Genomic DNA, 27,866 nt, shown 5'->3' with positions numbered 1-27,866 from the left:
TGAGAAATTCTGTAAGTGCAGATTTAAAATATCCCTTAGACTCCCCTATAATCTCACACGTGTAAATAACTGGAACAGCCACTGAGATTTTGAAGCAGTTCAGGGATTAAACCAGATCAGCTTCAAGACCACAGAAGATTTCTCAGCCACAAAACTACACAGCTCCAAGGACCTTCAAAGTCAGTTGTAACACACTGTAGGAGCCAACAGGTAGAAGAGACAAGATGCAGTAAGAAAAGGGTACAAGAGGCAATACTTTTCTTGTGACAGCCCATGTTTGCTTTGTACAGTTCCCTGACCTGCTAAAGTTGTTTACACACTGAAGTACAGGGCTTCGTTTTCTCACACACAATAAAAATTTCAGCTAATTTGTATACTTGTGGTAATCTCAATTTTAGCCTCCAGGGGTTAGGGTTGGGAAGCGTGTTTTTTGCTGCTTCTATTTTCTTTGTTACTTCATACCTCTCGTTTTTAATAACCTTGATCACAGTGACCCCAGGTGGCAGAGACAACCACGGCTGCTCTCAGAAGCTGAGCCAGACCTTCACATTCCATCCCGGGGCTGAGAAATCCCTGTGTCCCAGCCCAGAGTGCCCAGAATCCATCCAGGACAGCTCAGATGCTGCCTGGGACTGGAGAGGATTCATTCCAAGCAGGTCAATACAAGTCCCTGTGGGACAGAGCAATCAAAGATTTTCATCTCAGAACCTCCCCTCCTCATTTATCCATGGAGCTCTCCATAATAACTCCTTAATTTTGCTGGAGCCCAGCAGCACAAACTTCTGTATCTGAGCTAATTCAGGTTGCTGAGAAGCCCAGTGAGGGATCTGGCACAGTTTTGTCCCAACTCATAATTCTGTATTACCAGCTTGCTCTGCAGATGCAAAAGGCTGCTTATCCAAACAAGACACAGACCTCGATATGACAAAAAACATTAAGTATTTTCCAAAACCTTGATTTTAATAGAACTTAGGCACCTTAATGCCTTTTTCCAAGCCTCATCCACCCCACTTTGCTGCTCCAGCTGCCTCAAAAGCTCGCTGGTTTTCGTTTTTACTGCCTGGAAAAAATGTCAGCTGCAGGAAGTTTGCATTTTGTGACCCATCATGTAAGACAGCACAAATAAAATTATTACCAATGCAATATAAAAAATTAACAGTGAGTAGACAACTGCCGGTAGCCTTTCCATCTTTAAAAATGTGTGTTATTTCCCAGCAGAAGGGATCAGTGAGTCTTCTCAGCTCTGGTGAGAGCCACACCACAGCCAGAGCATTGGTAAGGCTTGGCTCAGAGCCTGTGCTCCAGAGGAGAAGAGTGTGCTTTAGAGTTGATGTAAACAAATTAATTTAAGTACAAAGGGAAACTTCTCAAGCTGCTCACCAGAAGAAAAGCCCAACTCACCAGAACAAAAAGTCCAACGCTGTTTATTTCACAGTACTTGAATTTTGTATCAATTAGCCATCATGTACAATGCTAACTTTAACTTTACATGTGGGAATTCCAATCTGGAGCCAAACCAGCTCTGAGGGAAGGCAGGACAGGGCACACCAATGCCTTTCCCATGAGGTTGCTCACAGATTGCTGCTGAAGAGCTCCCTAATGGCAATGAAGCTATCCTGCCATTGCCAGAGGGTGTCACTACGGCACTGGGACAAAGCAACCAAACAAATTAAACTGATAAACAAGAAATGTGGAGAAATCTTTCAGAAATAAGCTCCATGTAACCATCACGTGAATTGTTCATCAGCACACCCGTGGGCTTTCAGAACATGGTTCTGGATTCTGGATACAACAGCACTCTGTATTTTCTTTTTTTTTTTTTTGCTCTGTATCTCTGCTGCTCAAATCTGATTTTAACACTAAGCCTTGGAAGGAAGAAAGGAACTACCTATGAGAATTGTTTGCAGAATCTCCATGGCTCCCACGTAATTTTACCTTGTTTTCCATGAAAGCATCCTTTGAAAATGAAGCTATTCTAAAAGCACATAGTTGACAGAAACAATAACTGTATTTGTAAGGTAACTGTTTTCACAGCAAATTGCTGCAAAAGAAATCTAAATCTTCTGACACAATGACACATAGCTCAGGTAATCAAAAAGAGCCAAATTGAGCATGTTAAAGCGATCTTGAGTGCTTGGTTAAAATCCTAAACCAGAAGAGGAAAAAAATCAAGGATCCAAAGAGCAAAGTAAATGAAAACACTCAGAAGGCTGAGAAAAATAACCCTGCAGGACAAGGAAGATTCCAAGGTGCACCAAATTAGTAGGTTTATTGTCTTTCTAGTCTAAATGGTTATTCTAAATACTTATTTCTAGGAAATGGCTGGAGACACATGAGCCTGTATTAATGGGGTATATGATGGCCAAGAAACCTGACAGATGCTGGAATGTCTGAGCAGCTCAGGCAGGACGTGTGCAGGGGATCAGGACCTGCAGAGGGTTGGTGGCTGCTGCTCTGAACGTGGCTGTCAGTGAAGAGGGTGGGGTGACTGTGAAAAAGAGAGAATTAAGTCCCAGATTCCACAACACCCTGCCGGAGCAACTGAGCAGCTTCATTCCAACTATATTTTGGTACCAGGGTGAACTGACTGATGCTGCTGAGGGCAGTTTTGATTAGGAAGGGCTGCTCCTGCAAAGTGTTCCAGAGCTCTTGTCAACCTGTCAAGGAATCAAACCTTGTGCTCTAATAATAGAACAATAATTTAATATTCTTGGAAATAAGTTCTAGTCAAAGCACAGGATTTAATAAATAAGAGAAGAAATATGACACATTTCATAGCATTAAGGAACAGTAGGTAAACTTGGACGAAATAAGTTCACTATTTTAAACCAGGTTTCTAAAAGCAAAGGAAAATCTGCATGGATGTTGTAACCACATTGCAGAAAGCAGCTCTATGAGGAACATGGGTCAACTGCAGTGATTAAACTGTCAGGGCTTGAAATCAGGGCACTGCTACAATATTTTAATATAGCAAATCCAGTCTATCATGGTGAAGGTTCAGTTGGCTGTTCTGGGAATTATTAGGATGTCAGGAGGCCAAAGTCTATTTCTGGATACTGAAAAGTAATTCCCATTCACCTCATACAATAATGATGTGCCTCTGTTAGGGAAGAGCAAGCAATCCAAAGGTAGCAGCAAAGTCTCCTTAAAAATCTTTTCAACAATGAATAATACAAGAAGAAATTAAATTCAGACTATATGTAAATCTGTTGGTTTGTTTCTGTTGTTTCTCCCTGACTTTCACGACAGATAGATCTCTCAGACTGTCAGACATGAAAAACACAGAGATGTGGAAAACAGAGCTGGAATTTGGCTTAATGACAGCAGACTTGGTCTTTCATTGCAAATGCAGAGAGGGATGTCAGGAGGTCTGGCCTTTATGTGGACCTTGTAGTAACTGTAAATATGTAACAGATATCTAGTATTTTCCTATTGATTAGAGTTAAGGCTCTAGACTGAGCAGTTTATTCTGCTTACCTCAATTGTCACATCTGGAAAATTATTCAGTTTGTATCTCAGCCTTTATTCTAGGACATTCACTCACATGAGCAAAGAACTTTCAGTTCCTCTGGGGTCATGGTACAAATCTCCTTTTTTCACATAGTTATATCCATAAACAGAATGAATTAAGCTTGATCCTGCAAACAGTGATGATAATTGCCAATCTTTTAGTTATTCAGATGGTGCAGGACACATGGAAATAGGTTAGATGCGATCAGGAAGAGTTTTTGGAAGAAGCCAAGCTGGGAAATACTGAAGAAAATGGCTTAGGAAGAAGTTTGAGCCAGTATGGCTGTTTGGGCAAGAAAACAGAGTGATCAGTGCTGAGCACTGCACTCCTGGTCTGAGCTGCTGGTCACCAGCAGCTCTGGGCACCTCTCACTGGGTGTTTCACCCTCTCCATCACCAACCAGAGGAGCTACGCTGTGCACAGCCTCCCTGACACCATCCAACACCAGCTACAGAATCTCTCCCAAATAAAGCCCATCCTTTGTAGCTGAGCTGAAACAATAGCCTAGCAAGAGTCCCAGTGTGTGCCTGTGTCAGACATCCAAAAACCAGCTGGGCTCCGAGTTGTAAGAGCTTGGCTTTCAGGAGGGCCGATGTCATACAAGTGTTTTGTTAGCAAGAGATGGCTGCTGACTCTTCTTTAAGTGAAATCAATTTTCATGTCATCACATTTTGCCATCTTTGAAAGAAAAAAACAAAAACAAACCCTCATAACATTCTGGAGCAGTTGAGAACGTACTGTGAGGACCAGCAAAAGCAGAGAGCCAAGTTTGATCTGAAGGTTTCAAGCAATGGAAAAATCTGCCACATCCCAAGCTAATTTAAATTATGGATCAGTTCCCTGATTGCTCTAAAAAGAGAAACTAAACTTTTCCAGTCTGAATGTGCCCAACTTCAGCCACCAGCTTTTGGATCTCACATGGATCTAACATGTGTCTTTTAAAGAGGTTGTGGCTATCACTTACCTTTCCCTCCCACAAATGATAAATTCACCTTCATTCTGCTTCAATTAACTAAATACAGTCTCCACATACAAAACTGGGAAGATGCTGAGTGCCTTAAAATAGCATCTGATGCTGTTTTTTGGATATGCACTATTATATTTTCGTTTTAATGCACCACACAGAGAAGCACATTATACTTTTCTAATGCAAATTTCAGCTGTCAACAAGCATGTCTTTGGATGATTTATAAATCAGAACTTGAATAAATACAAAAAAGACAAACTCCCTACAAAGAAAGCAATAGTTTGGGGGATTTTGTTTTGTTTTTGTTTTTTAATTTCTGAAAGCAAAAAGAAGATTGAAAACACAATTTCTTTTTCTGCTTTTTTTTTAAAAAAAGAAAAAGAGAGAGAAAAGGAATCTGGTGGTGCCCAAGGGTTAAAGTATCCCATTTCGGGCAGTCTGAATATCTGAATTTAGCAGCTGACAGTGCATGGTGTGTCAGTCCCTTACAGCTGTTCCAGTTGATTCAAAGACCATCTTTGTTTCTCCAAATCTTAGCAACTGTTGCTTTTTTTCCGAAGACAATGACAGACCAGCTGTTACCTCACAAGACGCCATGTACTTCAGGTCAAAGTCTTTAGTGAGGAACTTGTAAAACAAGAACTAAATCATTGTTTGGGTTTGTCAGGGGTTTTTTTTTATTAAAAGAGAGTTAGCAGCCTAACAGTCAAATAACTTACACTTGGTATTCCCATTAAGTGCACCGGAATGACAGAGAAATTTCATCTGGTTGTTGAGTTGAATTCTCTCCTTCTATACAGAAGAAAAATCCCACTACTAAATCCTGCAGTATTATAGGATTTTTTTTTTGTTTGAAGGGCGGTTCCTGCCTTTCCAAACACGGTGTTACTAAGCAGATGTCACCTCATCATGGAAACACACGGGTCTAACCATTCAGAATGCAAGGTGGGGGTTTTCAAGAGAACCTTACAGGAGTTAAACATTCACTTCCCGCTATATATCAATCAGTGGGAATATCCAGTTCCTTTAAGCTCTTTAAAGATCCTCCTCTAAATGCATAACAAAGCAACTGAATCACAGAGTTGATCCTCCAGGAGCAGTCCCACCCCACTTGAAGGCACCAGGCTCTCAGAGCCCTGCAAGGCTGCAGAATCAGTCACCTCATGAAGGGTCAGGAGTAACTGGTGACAGGTTACCTGCAACCCTTCTGGGGGGGTGAAAGAAAGGAAGCAGCATTTTAAAGAGCTTTGGTTGAAATAAACCCTCGTTCGTCCCTGCGCAAAGACAAATTACTGCCTCCAGCTGCTCTGATGCAAAGACAAAGACTTGCTGAGAAGAGTGGACGTTCTTTTATTTAACCTTTGTGTCTAATTCTGGAAAGCCTTAGCATTGAGTAATGTATTTGCAGAGCCACTGCCAGCTAATTGTTGTGTAAAGAAGCACACAAAGGCACAGTCATGTGTACTGCAGTGGTAGAAAAATTTTACAAGGCCTGTTAAATTCAGCAGTAGTCATAATTTTTCTGTTTTATATAGAGAGAGATAAGTTTAGACTCAAGATTGTTTCACGAGCATGCATGAATACTATTTGCCTCAGGCTATTTTTTCTAGATCTAAAAAGGATTTATGTAAATAACTTCTCTGCTTTAACTCTGTTTTTCAGAATGGGTGACATGCTGCCCATATGTAAACCAGTGCTTTATGCAGAATTAAAAATAACCCCCATTAGGCATGGCGCCGCCAGTATTTGTGATGAAGAATATAAACTGTCTAACAAAACACTGAGGGTGAATCACAACCCCTAAAAAGCTACAAACTGACAGTATTTGTTTCTAGAGATAAAAATATCCATAAATACCAAATGTGGGTGCTTTTAGTTTTGTTTAAGAGAGCAGCTTACCTACCAGGCCAAATCCTGACATCACAAAAAGTACATTCTGCTGATGCTGTCAGGCTGTTGTAAGGGGATTGGTACCAAAGCAGATACAATCTCTGGGTGACTGCTGAGAGCACAACTTTGCATAACTAATTTAAAGACTGCTGCCTGCAGGCACCACAATGGTAATTAAAGACAATAATTCTTGGACAAATGAGATGGATGTACTGGAAAATAAAGTCTGTGCTAAATTCACAGCTAATCCTTCAATGGAGAATTGGATCATTTATTTTCCAGACTGCTGGGCAACTCTACCTGGTTTCATTTCCATCTCTGCTGCCAGATGATTCTTGTCTCCAAAATCTGTAATTTTTTCTAGTTTAAGTATTATTCCTCATTGGCAAGCTCCAGTTCAGCAAGGCTGAGTGTGCTTCCATTTATTTAAACACATGAATAGTTCCTTTGACATCCACAGCCAGCCAATGGAACAACTCACAGTTAAACAGAACACTTTTAAACACCATGAGGAATCAAGGCCATAAACAAGGCACAAAAGGCACAAAGAAAAGCTGGATTGCAAGGCAGTTTACCTGGAAAATAGCTTGGTGTTACCCAAAGAAGAAAAGATTTGTTTAGCGTGCCTTGGTAAATCTGAGTTTCCTCTTTTTGGTTGTTTACAACTAGAATTCACAGGACAGGCCAATCATCCAATACCACTGATGATCAGGAAAAAATGTCCCACACAGTGAGGAGATTTGCACCAGTTTCTCCAGTACCAGACCTGTTACACATGCATAATATATCTTGAATATATATTCACACTTCCTCTGCCCCCAAGCCACCTCTGAATCTCCTGAAGTTCCAGCACAGGTGGGGCATTCACGCCTTTACAAACCCTCACGGGATGCATCTGCACAACACTGGGATCATGCTGCATCTCCTCTCTCTTCTGCTACCCCCAAAAAGGAGGGTGAAGGATCCCATCCAAATCTGGTCACCAAAAAAGTCCTAATGTAACTCAAGAAAGCCATGTTAGGGCTCAGCAATGCCCTTCAGCCCACACTGCCGTGCCTCGCTGTGCAATTTCCCTCTCATCTCTTATTCTTTCTTTTCATCTCTCATCTTCCCAGTGGTTTAGCTCAAGATCTTGGTATTCTTGGCAAGACTTATCAAAGAGGTATCCACACATCTATTTCCATCCTCGGCCCTGTCCAGTGACTAGAATGGAAATTAAGGTGCAGTTTTGCCAGCACTTGGTTTGATTTGGGCCCCTGCTGTTGCCATGAGGGGAGATCCTGCCCTGCCCACTCCATCCCTCCCCTTGCCAAAGCATTCTGCAGCCAGGCACAGGGTGACAGGAAGGACCTGCTCTGGCTGAAAATAACCCTGCAGGGCAGGATCACTTTTCAGAGAGCTGCTCTGGCTCACCTGCCCATGAGAGCAGCAGGAACATGCAGCCAAGGTCGGGCACTCACTGTTACTTCATCCTTTGGTACCAGCTCAGAATTCAGCTTAAATCAAAGGTGGAACCACACCCTGAGTTTTCTATCTAAGGTGGAATTTTTCTTGCACTGTTCTGCACACTGTAAGCATTTATGAAGCACAGGCAGAAGCTAAATCTGTGTTTGTTTTTTGACAAAAGACTTAAGTTACAAATGCAAGGCAAACACAGGATGTGTAATGAATATGTCATGGCTGTGGCATCCTGTTTCTAAAATATCTTGCTCCTGAATGGTGCAGTCTTAGGTTTCCTCCACATGTATGAGGCTTTCCAGCTGGCCTGCAGCCAGTGCTTTAATAAAATATGGTATTATGCAGAAGTGAATAAAGCTGATGGCAATAATAATGTCCTTGAAATTCACTAATCACCAGAAGTTTCAGGAAGATTTCAATATGAGATCAACAGGAGAACAACTAAAATTCACTTGTTAGCTATGGAAAGCCACTTTTCTCATGATAATTTATGCCTGTATTGAAAGAAACCCCAAGTCATTAGTGACCCAGATGAAAAGGGTGTTTTCTGAATTTGAAGACAATACCTTGCTGCAAAGGAGCTGCAAGCGCCCCAAAAAACTTGAGGATGTAAGATGATTACAAATTGAAGAAATAGTCTGAGAAAATAGATAGACTAAAAGTCAAGAATATTAAAGGAGGGGTGACCAACAGCATAAATACATGGACCAGGGAACACACAAGAGTAAGCACAACACTGTGTACTGCTGAAATAAATACAGAGTCTTCACATTCGTTTCTTGGTACTTTTTTTGTGTCTTCAAAAGAGCTCAACATTTTAGTAAAAGCATTAAATACCATTTTGTGCCTCTTGCTTTCAAAGCTGTTTCACACCATTATACTGTTCAAAGAAACCAATTTATTAATAATTCAAGTAATAAAATACACCAAAATATTCTGAAAGCTGTTGCAAGCCTTAGAGCTGCCTGCACATTAGTAACAAATGCTTCCAAAAATCACATTAGCTAAACATTGATCCACTCTCTTCACCCCCTGATGAACAAGTTTGACACAGCATTTACACACAGATGTGGTGAACATTTAACCTTTCCACTTCTTTATGTGGTCAGGAGGCCACCGAGGTTCTGCACAGGGACTGACAGATGTGGCTCACAGCTCAGCAGAGCAGCCTGGCACTGGTGACAGCCTGGAAGCAGGAGTGACACTCCTGCTGCTCTCAGCCCAGCTCTGTAGCCATGATATTTTGTGAAAAATCCTGAGAAGCTGAGAGGCCTCAGAAACAAAATGTAAACAGTAATTATCTGCTGCTGTGGAATGCAACAGGTGGATGTTTGTAATTAATGGCCAATCACAGTCCAGCTGTCTCGGACTCCCTGGTCAGTCACAAGATTTTGTTATCATTCCATTCCACTTCTTTTCCTTTCAAGCCTTCTGATGAAATCCTTTCTTCTATTCTTTTAGTATAGTTTTAATATAATATATATATATCATAAAATAATAAATCAGCCTTCTGAAACATGGAGTCAACATTCTCATTTCTTCCCTCGTCCTGGGACCCCTGTGAACACCACCACACTGCTCTCTCCCCTACTGGTTATTTCAGTTCTATTTCCTTCTCCTCCTTGGCAATCACCAGCCTTGGGTCCAGCTTCCATTCCCACAGCAGCTCACCTCTGAACTTCCCCACTGCCCCCTCTCAGTGGCTGCCCCTGTCCAGTAGAGACACAACATCCTGTCAATGAAATGATGAAAAGCGACTTTTTTATTTTTACCCACAGCAGAAAAATGAATAATTTCTTTCTCTCGTTTCCCTTTACTATTCAATATCACAGCAGAGCCAAGTGAGTGTGCTTGTATTCCAGCATTACGTGATGAACAACCAAAAATCTTCACAGCTACACTGCTGGGTTAGAGGAGATTAATCACAAGAGGTCAGAAAAAGGTCACTCAGACTGGCCCCTTGTCACCAATTTTAACTTTATACACCATTTCACAACTAGGAGGCCTTAGAGGACGTTAATCTGCTGGATGTCCAGGAGTGGGAGAGGAAATAGAGCGCTGCCAAGTTCTGGGTGTAATTCTATCTGCGCACAGACAGGAATCCCTCAGTGGCTGCAGAGGCAGAGCAGTGGCACAGCACTGGCCTCACCAGCCTCACCCACGTGCAAAACTCCCACAAAGCACTGGCCTAAAGGAGGGGGGATGTTGGTGCAAACCCTAAATCATCTTCAGACCGGGTCTGAATCGTGAGATCACCTTAGAGCCAGAAGGGATAACATCAGCAAGGAAATTCCCCTCAAGACAAATCATAATATTCAAATAAGAGCAGCAGCTCCTCACAGCTCAAACCACATTCCCACTCCAGGTAATGGGCATTTTGCCACTGGCTTTGGGAGAACCAGGACCTCGCTCCAGAGCTTAACCAAGTGCCATGAGAAAAGAGTGGAGTGCCAGGTCCCTGCACAGAGCTGCACTGCTCTCTGCAATGTGAGCAGCTCTTGAACATCTTGGCAAAAGTTGCTGGTAACGAGCTCAGCTGCTTTTGGTACTGTTGCAATTACATTTCCCTTTCATTGCACTTTTCAGTATAATTTTACACCAGGGACTCTGTGTGTGTGTAGGACATAGATGGCAGCCCTGTCTGAAGCAGGGCACAGGGAAAGATGTGATCTAAAATAAGACTTGAACAAAAGTATTTCCAACACCAGTGCAAAAAGATACTTGTTTACCTTAACTTCAACATGATTTCTCATGCAACCAACCCTTCATATGGAATATCTGACACAGAGGTTGTATGCTACACTCTGCCTTTATAAATAAGGGTTTAAGTTTCACAGCTGCCAAGCAGCAAGTGCAACACAAGTCAGAGCAGGCTAACACAAATATCTTTTTGAAGAAAGAAAAAATGTAAGAGTCATCCATTGTAAATGAGAAATTGCTAATCCATCCTTCCCCCACCTGAACACCTCCTACATTTTGATTAAACATGAAATTAGATAAAACAATGATAGAAAGCACAAACACAAGCTAATAAACACCACCACTGCAGCACAGGAAACAAAATAACCTTACCCAGCTTTCCACCATTGCAAGAGCCCAAATGAAGTAATTTACCGCTTACTTCCCTGAACTACATATTTACATTAAGAAGATGCAGACTGGAAGTGATGGCAATGGTATGCTCTGACTTGCTGACTTCACACTTGACAAATGCAACCAGACAAGGGTAAGAGCATGATGTCAGTTTATTCCTTCATTTCAATCTTGTCTGCAGAGCAGAATATGCATCCTTCTGTGAGCTCCTTTCCTTTTTCCTGATGTCAGCCATAGCCTGCTGTGCTCATCACGAGGCTCAGAGGAGGCCTCTGGACACATCCCTGAGCAGGGAAATGTCTGTACCTGTCCATGCTCCTGAATCTTTTGACAGCAGAGGCAGAATACACCTGGCCAAGCCCTAGTTTGCAAAAGCAAAGAGTCCACAATGCACCTGCAGCACACACAAGGGAGCCTGTGCATGTCTGTTCTCACTCCTACCATAAATCCATGACAGGACAGAGGAAAATGGGACACAGGGAACAGACAGGAGAGACCATGATCATGATGTGCAATCAGCACAGTGTAAGAAAAATCACTTGTCCTTCAGATTTTGTCTCTCACCCTATTTTGATAACGAATTACTGAAATGTTCTTTTTTGCAGCCCTAAAATCTGTCCTTTCAGTGCCTGGCACATCAGCATGCTGACAGCATAATCAGGATTTCCAGCAGTTCTGTACAAGGATTGTCCTCTGTGGGTGAAAAAGCTACAAGAAATGTGCAGACTTCATCCTCTTCTAATTACTCCAGAAATCTGCATGTTAACAGGATATCATTAAGACTGCAAAGTAATTAAACCGTGTCAACATCTGCAAGAGGGAGCAAAATTTGCACTCTTGGAATGTGCTTTGACTGCATTTGAGTAGCCCCACCGAGGGACTGTGCTGCTGATGTTCTGCCAGAACTGAAACCACCAGTGTAGAGGAAGTTTTTGTCTTTTCCAACCATGGAAGCACAGAGAAGTGGGGTTGGTGAGGAGTTCCTGATCTCAGTGAGCCTTATCTGCTGCCAGGCAGGGCTGCTCTTGCCATTCCTGGCAGACCACAGCCTAATCTGTCCTTAATGGCCTCAAGTGCGGAGGCACCACAACCTACCCAAGCAATCAGAGACCTCCTCTTGGATCTGGCTTGACTCTCTCTCACTGGAGAAAACAATTTTTAAAATTGATTTTCTCTACCCTCTGGTCCACACAGCAGTTTATCACTCATATAGCATAATTCACATGCAATTCTAAGCTATTATTGCATCCCTCTGCCCCAGCTTTTATTCTGCAGGCCAAGCAATCCCATTCTGCCCTCAGAAGTGATGTTATCTAGGTCTGGATCATTCCCACCACTCCTCCATGAATTTCCTCCAACTGTTCTTCCTTGAAGTGCAGTGCCCAAACTGGACACTGTGTTCCAGCTGAAATCTTTCCAACACTGGGACATCTTGCATGCTCTGTTTAGTTACCCCAGAAAAACATTAGTATTTTCAAAAAAAAGCTTTACATTAGTGACTATTATTCAGACCATGAGGCACAATAAGTTCCACATAGTTTTTCAAGGAACTACCAGAACTGTCCTGTAGTCATAAATGTGCTTTTCCTGCCCAAGGAATACTTCTCTGCACTTGACTCAGTGTCAATCCATCCTGCTTTTACTAGAACATTCCTTCAAGCTGTCAGCATAATTCTGAATGCTACCCTTGTCTCCCAGTGATTTAGCAGCCCTTCCCTTCTTCATGTCAGCTAAAAATTCAACACTCATCACCTGTCCCACTGAGGCCACTGATGACAACAATGGTGAAAAGCAGAACAACTTCTTCAACAATATACCTTTCCACTGGAGTGCTGGACCAGTGATACCTGATATTTGGTACAATTCCACCAGTGTTGCACAGATTCCACATTGGTTTCACTAAAGACACACTTCCCTCTTTTTTTTATGAACCCATCACAAACATTAATGTCAAAATCATTACTGGAAGTTGAGCTGTTTGACCTCCTTTGTGCCTCCCCCAGCTGTACAGCTTGCTATCAGTTCTGGAAAGACATTTTCAAGTCTTTAAAAGTCACATTGGCTGTTACTGAACTCCTTGGTCTCCTTCAGGTGCTTATACATAATTTGTTTGCTCCAGTTTTTCCAAGAACAGAACAATTTACCTGTCATTCCCTTTTATCTCTTTACAGACATTATGCTTTTTCTTTCCCACTCATTCAGCACTTGACCTGTCTTGCCTGAGTTTCAGAAGTAATGACAAATGCTTCTAAGATTGCTTTAGCTAATTAAGTAATCTAGAATAAAGTTTATCAGGCCCATCTGTCCTGACAACATTAAATATGTCTGAATACACTCTAACCTGTTCTTGTCCTTTTTTAACTTGTGGTTTTACCCTCTGTCAGAATACCATGAGCATGTTTGAGGGTGCGACTCAAATGCATCAGAGACAGCAGTTCTGGACCCTGAGATGAAATTTAATCTAATTTCTTGTCCTCACACCAAGCTGTGAATTCCCTTGAATGATAAAGCCCCTCATACCTCCGTTCATTGTCATCAAGATGAGCAAAGAGCACGTTCTTGGAGATGGCCTTGGCCAGAGCAGTCATGGTTTTATAGTCCTTTGGAATAACCTGTAGAGAAAAGAATGAAAGGTAATTACATGCCTGATTGTATTCCCTCACAAATCATGAAATCTACAGAAAATTCCACTATTCAAGAAAATGGATGTGGTTTGATTTCAGGCACTGAGACAGGATTAGGCTATAATATAAAGCCACCAAGAAAGTAATAAATTACACTTTTGATAATGTGAGGATAAGAAATTTTGTTCTCAAAATGAGACTCAGAAAGGAAGTATAAGATCAGGGATGACTGGGGAGAAGGATATCCATAAAATACTATAATTAGGAGGTATTGGCAGCTGTGTAGACTCCTTTCAAATATCTTGGACTGAGGAAAATGCATTTTATGTTCCTCTTCCTTCCAACCCATATCAGAAGCAAACTACTTTAAAAACTGTGAAAACAGCAACATTTCTTTAGGAAAAAGGTAAAAATGTGTTGAATACATCATATTTTTCAGTACTGCCTGTGGTGTAAGGAACCAAGCTCCTGATAGGCCCTCGTGAGTCAAAATCCTGTGCCTTGGCTTCGTGGCAAACAAGCAGAATTTCCATTTGAGAATGAAGAGGTCTTTATTTGTTAACTGGAGAGTTGTCAAAAGTCCTGTTGTGCATGAATTTGGTTAAAATAAAAGTTGGAATTCAGGAGTATTTCCACTTTGGAAAGCTAAGCTTTCCATTTTGGTAACCATTTAGGTAAGATATCAGTAGATAATGTATCTATTTGTCAAGTATCTTCTCCTATCAGTCAGACTCCAAGAGTAGGAGAGACACAAGAAATTTGTAACAAAATTATGACCTGTCAAAGATATCCATTGTCTTTGATAATGTGATTTTCCTTAATAGTTTAATTACAACAGGACAGAATCAAGCATAGCAAAAGTTTTAAGTGTTAAATTAACCTTACTGCAATCTGAAAATCACAATCTGTTTGTCAGTCTCAATTACTGCACAGTAAAGATCTGATAAGGGGCATTTAGCTCTCACATTTTCTTATGATAGAAGTAGTGTATCTGTCTGTTGCAAGTTACTTGTGTTGATGTGCAGGTACTTCCCTTCCTTCATCCTGGAAAGGCAGGAACTACCCATCCAACCAAAAGAAGGATGCTTCAAAGGGTAAAACTGATGTAGAACCAGTTCCCACAAAGAATTATCAAGATTTATTTCACAGGAAAATGCTGCACTGTGAAGATCTAAAGTTAAACTGACTTCAGACCTCTCTTGTATTGACTGCTGCAGAAATCAGATTACTCCAATCAAGTCTAGAGAAGTATACATGCACAAACTGCAAATTTGTATCAGAGTGAAACCTGATCTAATTATCTAAAAGTTTAAATTTCTCAGTGTTAAATTCAGCCAGTGTCTTATTCTTGGTTTTTACCCTATCAGAGGAACACTGGATTGAATTGCAGACCTGAACCCTTGCTCTATTAAGAATACACCAGCTCAGCTTACTGCTGATGAGCCAAAGGGGTAAATAATCAGATCACTAAGACACTCAACTCCAGTCTTTCTATCTGATTATGAAATAGCACAGAGTAGCTTTCCTCAGTGTAAATTTGCAGCAGTGAAAGCCATAAGGCTTTATGGGTTTGTTGGGGCAGGGACACAGAAAACACAGGAGAAACTCTCTAGGTGTGACCAGGCATCTGACCAAAGTCAAATGCTGCTAAGAATCACTCGGCCATTTCTTACATCACTCTTCCAAATAATCACTGAATGTTCTCTTCAAGCTGATCACCCTCTTTAGAGCAAGATTCCTGTTCTGTTAGTTGTTAACTGTGTTGTCAGATGTGTTGACAAATATTGCATTCTCTAGTTCAAGGATGAACTAACCCTCCACAGAGATCTTCCCCGGAATGAAGCCATGCCATGTGCTTGCTCAAATCACAAAGCTAAATCTCTTTTGACTTTCTCTCCAGGGACATAACTCATTTCACTGCCTCTAGCACTACTCATGCTATAGCTCTCCCCTTCAAGGGATCCTTCAAACTGGCTTATAACCCAGATGTGCTTCCATCCAACACCTGAATTCAAGCCAGCGGTTCCTCCTGACTACTATCTAAAATTCCATCTGTTTGCAATAGTCTAACACAACCTTTGCCTTGCTTTTTAATCTTTTAAATTTGTTCCATAATTTGTCCTTTCAGTGTCTCCTTTTATTTCTGTGTTCTAGAAATCACACATCCATGGGTTTCACCATGGGATTCCTTTGCTTATGGCGGAAGACAAAGCACTGACACAAATCCTCCCAGTGCTAGTTCTCTATTCCTTCCAGCATCTGTAGCTCTACAAGAAACTATCCCCTAAATTATTATTATTTAAGGTCAGTCAGTTCCTAGGAAATCAAAATCATAACAGGACTAGTCAAAGAACACGCAGAACATGATCTGCATTGCTGCTTCTGGTTCTTGCCTACTCATGCTACTGTCAGGGTTCACTGACATCACTGTTGGGAAATGAAGAAAACAAAGTTTACTTCAGGTTCCATTATAAACATAAAAGAATTGCTCAGGGGGGTGGGAAGGGATGTTTCCTTTGATTTTCAGAAGAGTCAGATGGAACCCATAATAAGCAGAAACAAATGGGATCTCTTCATGGAAGTTTTTTGGGGGGATATTGCAAAATGCACAGAAAGAAAAGTGTTTTAAAGTGGCTTCTGAAGTATCACACAGTTTTTTAACATTGCAAGGCATTCATTAACAGCTTGACCACAGTGCTGTTAAAATTTGCAAATTACACTTGCAAACATTATTTAACTGCCACAAGAATACTCTTACACACTTGTTTTTAGGATTAATGGCTCTCCCAATTCTTTTTTTCTTGGGACAGAAATCCCCAGAGCAGCCAGTGAATTTGTATCATAAGCAGATGACAAAAGCACATCTGACTGCAAAGGCAAAAAGCATTCTGCCAAAAAAACAGTGACTGACAAAATGCATTCCCATAAAGAAAAAGCTCTTTGAGTTAAAGCTACTCCAGGCATGCACAAAAGCACATTAGTAGCATCTGTCAACCTTATGAAATACATTTTCAGCCTGGCTCCCTAAACAAACATGACACATGCTATTGTAATGTCTCTCTTTCAACAATCTTTGAAAGCTTTACCCAGTGTCAAAAAAAATGCAGGGTTATTAAGATATCAAAGATATAACATAGTTAGATATTTTTGTGAAAAAGGCAGTTAAAAAGAGAGAAGCCCAAAACAGAGCTCCTAGTGAAGAAATTACCTAATTTGGGATTGGCATTTCTTCAAAGACAATGGTCACACAAAATCACCCAAGTATGGTCAAGAGACTTCCAAAATTCAGTGGATTAAGTGGTACCTTATCAACAGGGGAAATACGTGCCTGAGTGGTCTAGGAAACATAAATGACTTAGATTAAAGAAAACTTGAGGCAGATCTGACTTTTGGAAACAAAAAACAAAACAAACAGGAAATGCAGCCATAGAAAAGCTGTCTTGAATAATGAGATTTTGTGATCAAACTCAGAAGATGCTGAAGCCAGTGGTATCAAGAAAATGGCTGAGAATTACTGACCCTGTTAGATGAGCAGCACATCTTAAAAAAAAAGGCACAGTGAATGCTGAAATCTCATTGATAGGGGAAATCCTCAGTCAAGGAGACAGAAAAAGAAGTTGAGTGTGAAGGTGGTCAGGCTCTGCTTATGCCAGCATGAGGACACCACCCTCCAGGCTGGCCCAGAAGTCCAAATTAGGGACAAAACACGAGTCACTCGATTGCCTTGCACATGTGAGAGGCAGAGGGAGGGCCCAGGGTACCTTTCTGACATAGGACACAGCATCCTCCTCCGTGTACACCTCTGCACTGACCCCGCCGCGCCGGCGCCGCGCCTTCACCACCGGGTTGGGCGGCGGCGGGGAAACCTCATCGTCGTGGGAATCCGACTGGGAGCTGGACTTCTGCCGGGCCAGGATCTGCTTGCATTCCTCCTGCAAGGCAAAAAGGGACCAGGAAGCATCTCTTACTCATGGGTATAGTCAATGTGCCCTTCTTTTATGGCTATCAGCAGCCCGTCCACGTCTGTGTTTGGGTGACGGTCAGTTTGCACTGCTGAACGAAAATTACAGATTTAATGAGAATGGCATTAACCACAATGTGTGTACAGGCATTTCACCTGTTCAACTCTTTCTTACACATCATGGCACCAGTGTTTATAAAGTGCAGGCATATCTTTGCAGAGAAAGCAAAACTTCCATTGCTTACTCTCCAACATCACCCTGTTAATTTTCTCTGTTGGTTTGTACACGTCGCTGTCTCTAGCACAGACAATTTGTCAGAAGTCACACATTGATACATTAGATTGGTTTCTTCATCTTGCTCTGTTGTGCAAGCTTACTATCACCACAAACAACAAAGATGCTCCCCACTCCAGAATTTCTGCCATACAACTGATTTATAACCAATGGGACTCTTTCCAAGCAAATGGGATCCAAGGTAGGCTCCAGAGGACTATGAAAGATGGTGGCTGGCCTAGCACCAGCTGGCCAATAGGGAGGTTATTCTACAAATTTCATGCTTGTGGAACAGAGAATAAAATAGGAAAGGGAATCCCCGAAGAGAGAGTAACAAAAGTAGAGAACAGCACAGAAAACCTTCAAGAAAGGAGGTCAGAGTTGCAAGACTGTCAATTCATACACTGAATTTGACTTCCAAAGGATAGACACAATCCAGATTACCCATAATTACAGTATTTTCCCAGAGCCCCACGTTCTATCCCTCAGCTTCCTCAGATCCAAGGGAGAGCAAAAATGAGTAAAATTCCCTTTGCATCATCCACGTCTGTCAGTCAAAGGAACAGGGGCTGTCTGCTCAGACCCAGCCCTCCTCCTCAGCCCTGGCATGCTCAGCCACAGCACACTCACTGCCCCTTGGGGCTGGCTCATCCCAATCTCCACTGATCCAAGGCAGGGAGAACTGGAGGTGGGGTGGACCATAAATTCTGTTCCTTGGTACAGGAGCCAGAGAGCATGGGCACTGCACTGTAAGGAGGCAAGCTGGCTGCTGCAGCAGTAGTTTCATGTGCTGCCATCTCCTCTGTGCAGGCAAACCCCAGAGCCTGGCAGCCCCAGAGCCATGCCAAGGGATGTGCACGCAGCCATCACCCACCCCATGACTCCCTCAACAACCCCAGGAGTTTTCAGACAACTCAGCTCAGCAGCACTGCAGGCTACCCCAAAAGAAAGCAATGCTGAGCCCCCTGCACACCCCATAAACCAACATTCCTCCAACAGGGATGAACTGCCAGGACCTGGCCTCTGTCCTACAGGAAATTTCCAGTGAGATTTTCCACTCAGAGCCAGGATGGGAGTGAGAAGGGGAGGGAGCATCTGGGAGCGCCAGCACGAGTGGCAGATCCCCAACGTCACCAGCTGGTCCCACTGACAGAGGAAGTGACTGATCCACAGCTCATCAGGTATGGCACCAGAAAAGGGCAGCACAGAAAACTGGCACAGGCTCACACCTTTCAAGCTTGCAAGAAAAAGGGATGATTAATATATGTTTTGCCATTGGTGTTTGCATCAAATCCGTCATGCCACCTGTCTTTTCTGGTCTTATTCCAGTCAATTTCTGCACCATCACTGGCACTGCCCTTCTCATTAACCTCTGACACCAGTCTTTGATGCACTATTGCTACTTGAAATAAATAACTGAGCTGTATTTCCCATGCTGCATGAGTCAAAGTAACAAGTCACACATTCTTGTTTTAAAGAAGGCATTACTGAAATATTTAGGGGACAAGATCAGAGGTAAAATGTAGAGGGCTGGCTAAAGATCTGACTTTTCAAGATCTTGACCTGACTCAAAAAGTGCCACCTTCTTTCTGAGATCAATTGGGGTTTAAATTTGGCTTACAACCCCGAAACTCCCAGGCCACAATACAGTTTACCTCGGTGCTGTAACCAAAAAAACAGGATTTCAGATGTATTAAATCCTTACTGAAAATTTTAATTTCACATTCAAATAGCAGCACTAGCTATGCAAAGAATTACTCAGCTAGATTTTCCTACAGTGTAAGAACTGCAAATCCTATTTCAGCATTCTCATGAACTTCTTCCTTACTCCCCTCTGTCTCGAGATTCCTAAAATACAATCAAGCAAAATATTCCAAGTACAAATATGTGCTATATATTACAATTATATTTAATATCTAGTGTTTAAAAACAAAAGCTGTGACTGAAGAATTTCAAATAACATTACTGACTGCCTATCTCTGATAGTGTTAATGGTCTCTGACTATATTAAATGAACACAACTAAATTCACCTTCTTCATGGGTTTAACTGAAAGGCAGTAAAGACCTTTCTGAAGAATTGCAGCTAAAATTTAACTAAAAGGCAAGTACAACAAGAGGGCAGTTGAGAAATAGTGTGCAGCACTTACACAGTTCTTTTTATCCAGAGCATATTTACTCAGAGAGCAGAGTAGTAGTTTGCCACATTTAATATAAAATACACTCTTCTCTCTTCAGTACACATTGCATAAAAGCCACTTCCAAGGAATTAATAAACAATATCTCCCCCACCCCAGCACAGATTTATATACAAAAGGAAGCTCAGTGAGATAAAATTAATTCTACAAAGCATGCTCTTAAACTCAAATACTTTTAGAAGCCAAGAAGATTTGAAAGGATTATAAAAGTGAGTTACTGTGTGATTCATTTTAAAAGGAAGTCTCTTCACTACAAACTCCTTTTCTACAAACAGCAGGCTCTGGACTGGCTGGTTTTCCATAGCTGCAGGCTGGGAAGGATCCCCATTCCTGAACTACAGCCTGCCTTTTGCAAACAAAGCCTTTGCTCTGTCCCGGGCTGAGCTTTCAGAGAGATGTCTTCCACATATCCTGGGGTAAAGCTGCACAAATGCAGCCAGTGTCTGGAAGGAGGAATGAGCTGTCTCAAGAGGAGTTCTCCAAACACCAATCCTCAGATGCAGCTTGATGTGAATCCTTGTGCAGAGCTCAGCTTCAAGTAAACACCTCATCATCTTTTGTTGTCATGACAACAAGTGATAGCTCTCTCCTTCTCTCTCTCTTTGGATGGCACTGATAATTCATAATCCTATTGCCCAGTTGTGTCCACCTCCAAATGAGAAAACACACGGAAGGCACAACAGCAAGGCAGTGGAACTGCCTTTGATCATTGCCTCAAATCTAAAGAACCAATAAATACAATTGCAGCAACCAATTTATCTATTGCATGTCCACTTTCAGCTACAAGAGGCTGAGGAATAAACCACAGGAATTTAGCATATTGTCCTCAGCATCTCCCTCAGATAATGCTTCCATGAACTTTTAATGAGTTTAAGCATTGCAAGTGAAGCAACGACAATGCTGAGACAGTTTTGAGGTTTACCCTTCCTTTCAGATCACTGCTTAAGAGCACACACACACACTTCCTGGCCCAGAAGCTTTCTCCCCTATCAGCTGGAGCATCTCTGAACAGAAATTCCCTTCCTCTCCCAGTCTCTCCCTTCAGGCTTTGTCACTACCTGAAAACTCAGATGAGCTGAAGGAAGGAAAGCACCCAAGGGGGCTCCAAATCACTGTGCAGCCTTACAACAACACCCCAAAAAGGCTTTTAAAAGCAAGTCAGACATTTGATATCAAAGCTCAGTACCTCTGCTCTGCTTCCTACAATGTATACATTGCACTCAAAAACAACACCACCAAGTACACGCTAAATGTTTGGGGGTTTTTTTTCCCCTCAAGCACATTCATAAACTTTTCTGCCTGACAGACCTGGAATATTCACAGAAAATATGCAGGAAGGTTCATGCACAGGTAACTAATCTCTCTTTGCCCTGGAATTGACCCAGAGGAGATGCTCTATCAATCCTGGAGGGTTTCTAACACCCCTCACCACTCCTTGGGGCTGATGATTTACAGCAACCAATAAAAGCCAAAGGCAAAGCACTTCATTTTGCTGGAAGCATGGGACTGACTGATGCCATCACTAAAAGCAGGAAAAATCTGGGAGATCTTAATGTTCTTTCCAGTCTTATCTTTGCCAGGACAGACAATCTTTGTGATCAATTCAGCCTTGTTATTCACACAATCCCAATTATTGTTCCACTGCCTTCCCCCTGCTCCATTCTACTTTTCTTCTACAGCAATTCTAAGAAATATCTTTAAATACACTCCCTACCATCCTACCAAGGTATTTACCCCCTCCATAGCTATCCTCCCCTTTGATTACTATTTCTGCATCCCCCATCGCCTCTCTGCATCTCTGCTCATTCCCAATTTCCAATCTAGGCAAAAATCTCCTGCCAAAAATCCACCTGCTCTGATGACACTCCAGCTGCATGGCTGACCTTCCTCAGACCCTTTACTGCCATTGTTTTACCTCCTGCAGCTTGTTCACACTTCTTGTCTTCCCCCCACCAGTGTCTTCAGCATCCCAACCCATCACCACCTCTTCCCTGCTTTCTTTGCCTCACAGCAAAGTGAGAGGTTATGTGTTACAAAACACAGACCCTATTTTTGATGCTTAAAAGCTTATATAATCAAAGAGAATCATAGCCAACACTTCTGATTCTTAAAATCCAGCCAAACAACAATGTATGCACGCATAGCTTGTGTAAGAAGAGACAAGCCCACATGAAAGTGGATTAAGTAACCTGATGAATGTAAAACAAGGCAGTTTGAGATGTGAAACAAAGACATCTTCCATGTTCCATCATTGCACTCTGGTTTTGTCAGGTTTTGGCTTTGAGACTGGGGAAGCCACTCACATTTGTGGACACACACAGTAAACAGGGAGCTCAGCTCCAATATGCTCCACACAAGCTCATAACAGCATGAGTTTGCTTATAAATAATTGTATTTCTTAGGGAAAAAGCTTTTTTTTCTCTTTCTGCTCTTATTCCCTTCATCCTGCACCCTTCCCTGCATGTAGGAAAGTTTGCCTGGGGATGGCTTTAAAAATTCACCTTGTTTTTCTTTACATCTTCCAAGAAAACTGTCACCTCTCACAGCACTGCCTGGGGCTGGCTCTGGCAATCCCAGAGGTCCCACCTGAGCTGCTTTTCCTCCAGCTCTTCCCAGTGCTGATCCCAGGGGAGAGGCAGGACAGAGGCTGCCCAAGCCTGCTCAAAAGTGCAGTCACACAGCCAGGGCACCTGCTGCTCCCACTGCTGTGCTTCTATCAGCACCTCAGGTACGTTCCTGCATGCTTTACCAACATTTCTGACCACCACGGAGATACCACCCAACTGCTTGGCAAGCTTTGAACAATATTATTATTAGGCTTTATAAAACTGCTTAGTTAATGCATTTTTTTCTATAGTTCTTTTTCTCTGTGTGATTTTGCTTCAAATCCATAACCTCTCCCCATCTTATCTGAAAGCAGTGAGTTATACTTTGCATAATAATAACCCGTACTGTTAAGAATGAATTTAATTGGTTTAGACACGTTCTGGTGGGAATCATTGACTGAAGGATTCCTTTCTGTGATAAAATACAAATACTGGGAGGGAATACTGTCGCAGAAGAAAAGCCTGGCGCTCAAACTTAGATACTCGGGTACGTTTGGGTGCGAACTCCCCGTGGTAAGTAAATAAAGAGTATTTTGCTAACAGAAATAAATATATTTGCATTTCGGTTTATCGCACAGGGCAGGGCCCGGCACGCCCGGCTGCAGTTCCGCCCGGCACCGCCAGGGGGCGCCGCGCGGGCAGCGCTGTTGACCCGCGGGCTTCGAGCTCCAAATTTGGATTTTCCCAATTTTGCCCAAAAATTCCCTTTCCGACGGCCCCGTGAGGATGCGGCACCAGCCTGCATCCCAAACTACATTGCTGAGCCGCTGGCGGTGATTTATTAGAGTAAAATAATGTTTTCTGCTCGTGCTGAGGGCGACAGAGGAGCCTGGAGAGAGCTCAGCTCCAGAAGGCACCAGCAAAGCCCAGCTCAGCCAGCACAGCCCTGCTCTAAAATACCCCACATTAAAATGGCTTCAGCAAAGCCATTTTAAACACATCCTGCGGTTTCCTGCTGCTTCCTCCTCTTTGGTGCCATTTTTTTCATTAGTTCTATTCTTCATTCAAATTCTCTGCTGTGGAACAGCTGAGCTTAGCCTGGCAAGACAACTCCACCTTTGATCACATAATCATGGCACTAAACAGCCTGACACTATGAAATTTTTGCAGTCTCAGTATGGCTAAAAATACAAAGCATTGCCTGTAATTTTTCAGTAATTGGCTTTTTCACATAAAGTAAGAACCAGAGATAAAATATGGGTTCCCTGGTTTTTTCTGCTATGTCTCCTATAGTCCTCATGTAAACAGGACTACATTACAGCTGTTAAAATAATGCCACAGTTTCTTAGCTAACATCTATTCCCTCACTCCAAAAAAAACCAATTACAATCCCTAAGGGAAAGACTTTCCTCACTCCATCCACCAAGATCTACGCAGTCAGAGGGAAATGTAAAATAAAGTGTTCAAAGGAAATATCACAGGTTTTAAAATCTAAAGTCTCTAAACTGTTTTCAACTATTTTCTGTGCTCAAGGGCATGCTGTAGATTTTTACAAAGTAACTGTTAATGTGATCAGAGTAGATGTCATCTTGAAGTCCATAAGGTCACAGCATATAAAAGTGACTTACAAATTTCAGAATATAGAAACATAGGCTGATTCCCAGCAATTACTGGCAACTTAAGCAGGTCCTGCCAGTATTAAATGAACAGAAAAATGTGCATTAAAGTTTTCCCACAATTATTTTCAAGAGTAATGGTTTTTGACATTGTACTTCATACAAATAAGCTGCAGTTAGAAAGGCTTTGGGGGGAGTGTTCTTTCTAACACTGGCACTCCTTCAGAATCAAACATCAAACATCAAACCTCAGTCTCCAGTACTTTATTCAGAAGTTTTTATTCATGTTCTCCCTTTACAGCCCTCTCAGGCCATGCTGTGAGTGAAGAGTGGCCCAGCCTCAGAGCTGAGCCCACATCCCCTGAGCATTACCTCACTGCTGGCTCTGCTCTCAGTGCTCCAAACACCAATTCCTGCCAGAACAAACCTGCTCCTGGTGTGTGACACCTAGGAGTGACACCTGGGGACAGCGGGTGTGCTGGGGTCAGGGTTATTCCCTGGCCCATTCTCATCCAGCAGCAGGCTGAAGGCAATGGACCCAACTCTGATGTCATCAGAAAGTGAGAAACACTTATGATCCTCTCTGATCTTGCATATCACAATAAATCTTACTTTTATGAGTTGATTTTATGAAATTGAGTTAAAAATTAGCAAAATTAAACATACTTTTTTTTTTTTTATTTACTTCTGTGGTAGCTCCAGTACCTGGATGTGGATCAAGCTCCACTTGTTTTCCACAAGCTCATTTTTTAACCACTTGAAAAATATCCTACACTTCATCTCTAAACTTCCCACACGTGTTTCTGACAGATAAACTGTTCTTCTCCTGCTCTCTTCAGTGGAATGTGTTGTTTATCTGAATGAGTTTGGAAAATAACCCCACAATACCACACTTAGGTGGAAAAAAGCATGACTTTGTTTAGAAAATCATTATTAACACAAAGATTTTCACTCCTCTCCCTCCACAGGACCAAATTGAAGGACCAAATTAAAGTGAATGTGCCATGTCAGCATTGCACATTTACAAAAACCTAATGAACAATTGCTAAATTCACAATTCCATTAGGATTCTTCAAATTACCTGTATATGACAAGTGTATAAAAACAGGATAAAACTTACTGAAAGTTTTTTTCTATCTTTAGAAGTCTTCCTTTCAACTGCTCTCACACAACCAACTAAGTCAAAATATTATTCTACAGCAGAAAATCCTTCACAGCACAATTTATCCCAAGGAAGTCCTTGGAGAGGTTTGGGCAACAAGGGAGTCAAACTGCTGTAGGAACAAGAATTACAGTGCTGGAAACCTCCAGAAGGAGCCTAAAGCCTCCAGGCTCAGCAGGCTCAGCCCCCAGGCTGCTCTAGAGAGGCAGTGCCAAGATTGTGTCCTCCCACAGCAAGCACAATATTCCCTGCAGTTGATGCCTTGATGTTTCTAAATCATCTTCCATTTTGAGACAAGTGATATCCATCAGCTCCTGTGCTGGCATCCTGATTGATGTCCTACACAATTCTGGCATCTGCTGTTCTTTGGGAAATAAGGGGAGATCACATGAAAGAAAATGTCATTTCTCAAGGGTGGGAGCTGCCCTCCTGTCTCAGGTGTGTGTGCTGTGTTAACACCAACAAATGATGATGACCAAACTCCCCCAGTACAACTCCTCAAGAAATCCCTCCAGCAATGGAACATATCCCATAATACCACAGCATATTTTAATGGGTTTTCTTTCAAGAATGGTGTTTATCCTTCTTTCCAAAAAGCCCAAAATTCCACATGTTACGACCGATAATAATTCGCAACATAGTAATGAAATTCAACAATTTTGATTCTCTCAAAATAGGTCCTGGCTGTCAGAAGTTCAGAATATACAGAATTAAGAGGTCTTGGCTGTCAGAAGTTCAGAATATACAGAATTAAGAGACTGTTTCTTTTTCACAATAATCAAATACAATTACAAGCCACCTTGTACTTTGTACCCCTCTCTGATGTCCCAGGCTGCCATCGAAATGCAATGTTTGCATTTTTTTAAAACTACATGAATTTGGCATATACTCACCTATAGAAAAACGAATCTGCAAAGCAGAGAGTGAGATGCATTAAATGTTTTACATCACTGGTGATATATCAGCCTTATGTATTACCCACTCCTGAAGGAAGAAACTACTGAACCTTATCTCTCAAGCCTACAACAACACTTGCTCACACAACGTGCTCTTCCTGCAAAGACACCCCTAGGCTTTAGAGAGAATTTGTCTGGGAATGCTCTGAAATGTTTCCCCCTCTCTACACTGCTTTTGAAGGCAGTCACAGTGAGTGAGGTCTCTCTTAATGCATCCCCTGTCAGAGGATCCAGGGACAGGCACTGCAGACAGGAGAGAGCAGTGAAATTCAATAGCAAACTGTTCAAGGATTTTGAGAACTTGCTGGTTCCCTGATTTTGGTCAGTTTAAGGGGAAGGGAAAACCCCGCCACATGACACTGGAATAAACAACATTTTTTGCAGCCATAGGCAGGTTCTTCCAAGAGATGAAAGTTCAGGGTACCATGCCTCACAACCAATATGGGTCATTTTTAACAAATGCAGTTTGATGAGATATTATAATCTTGGTGCTATGCACTAAAATTTCTAAACTATAACTAATATTATAGTAGACATCCACAAATGAAGGCTTGGGGCTTTTTTCTCTTAACAGTTTACATTTTCACAGTTGTGTGGTCATTTAAAAAAAGACAAAAAAAGTACCAAAACATTTGAAATCTTCAAACAATCTTTTTCATTTTATAAATGGAAAATGTAAAGGCACCTGAAAATCACTGACCTTTTCTAATTTTTCAAAGTGTTCTCTGAGGAACTTCATGGGTCGGTCTGGCTTTGCTATACAGAGGTTTACAATGCATTCTTTTAGAATCTGTTGGATGTTGTGTTTCTGAACATAGAGTTCACATCCCTTCAGGCTCTCATCTTCTTCCACATTGCAGGAAGCAGCAGCAGCCATCTTCAGGCTTGTAAACAGAAAACACAACCTAGGTAAGAAAATGGTGCAAGAAAGAGATAAGAGACAGATCCCAAATCCTTTGTCAGAGACATCTGAAGAGCAAAGACATTTTAGTATTGCCTGTTGCCACTGAGGACCTATTCAATTTGAACATTTAATGTTCTGGGGTTGTACGTGGAAATGCTAAACTGTGTCATCTCTGTATCATCAACATCCCACCAAGTACACAAACGGGATTTAAACTTCTAGATTGTGATCAATCTTTGAAAAAAAACACACAAATCGGTGAAATTAACCTACGAGGCAAGGAGTTTCAAAAGCACTATTAAATGACGGCATAATGCCTTGCTTTGCTGTCCCCGTGGGGACTCACTCTTGTCACTAGAAGCCCAGCTTCTTGCTACAGAGATTTTCGGGCAATTTTAGCATCCCTCCCTTTCCAACCAGCGACCCTTGGCTACCCCGGGGAAGCAGGGGGGGGAGCGGGCAGAGCTCCCCCGAAGAGAAGTGAGTTCCCCGAAGGGAACTTGGATGACCTGGGGGAGAACAGCCCCAAACCCTCTTTATTTCCCCCAGCAGGGTTATGACCGCTCCGTTAGGAGCCCAGAACGCCGGGGCAGCTTTACCCCCGGGGCTGTGGATGCGGGGGGTGGCCGGGGCAGTGCGGGGCAGTGCGGGGCAGTGTGGGCAGTGCGGGCTGTGCGGGGCTGTGCGGGGATGTGCAGGCTGTGCGGG

At 42.2% G+C, this 27,866-nt stretch overlaps 1 protein-coding gene across 1 annotated transcript in view; it reads right to left on the bottom strand.

Moving 5' to 3' along the window:
* The window catches only part of PRKAR1B (protein kinase cAMP-dependent type I regulatory subunit beta), a 90,986-nt gene extending 63,831 nt beyond the window's left edge, over positions 1 to 27,155 (bottom strand). Inside the window, exons 1-3 of the mRNA XM_005420367.3 lie at positions 26,955 to 27,155; positions 17,305 to 17,475; positions 13,440 to 13,531 (exon numbers count right to left, since the gene is read on the bottom strand). Of these exons, the coding sequence (XP_005420424.1) occupies positions 13,440 to 13,531; positions 17,305 to 17,475; positions 26,955 to 27,131 (440 nt within the window). The 5' untranslated portion in view covers positions 27,132 to 27,155. The remainder of the gene's footprint in view (positions 1 to 13,439; positions 13,532 to 17,304; positions 17,476 to 26,954) is intronic.
* Between the last annotated feature and the right edge of the window lie 711 nt (positions 27,156 to 27,866).

Source organism: Geospiza fortis, unplaced genomic scaffold (assembly GCF_000277835.1).
Source record: "Geospiza fortis unplaced genomic scaffold, GeoFor_1.0 scaffold237, whole genome shotgun sequence".
Taxonomy (NCBI): domain Eukaryota; kingdom Metazoa; phylum Chordata; class Aves; order Passeriformes; family Thraupidae; genus Geospiza; species Geospiza fortis.
Note: the sequence above shows the minus strand (reverse complement) of the source record. Positions and strands in the feature narration are given on the sequence as shown.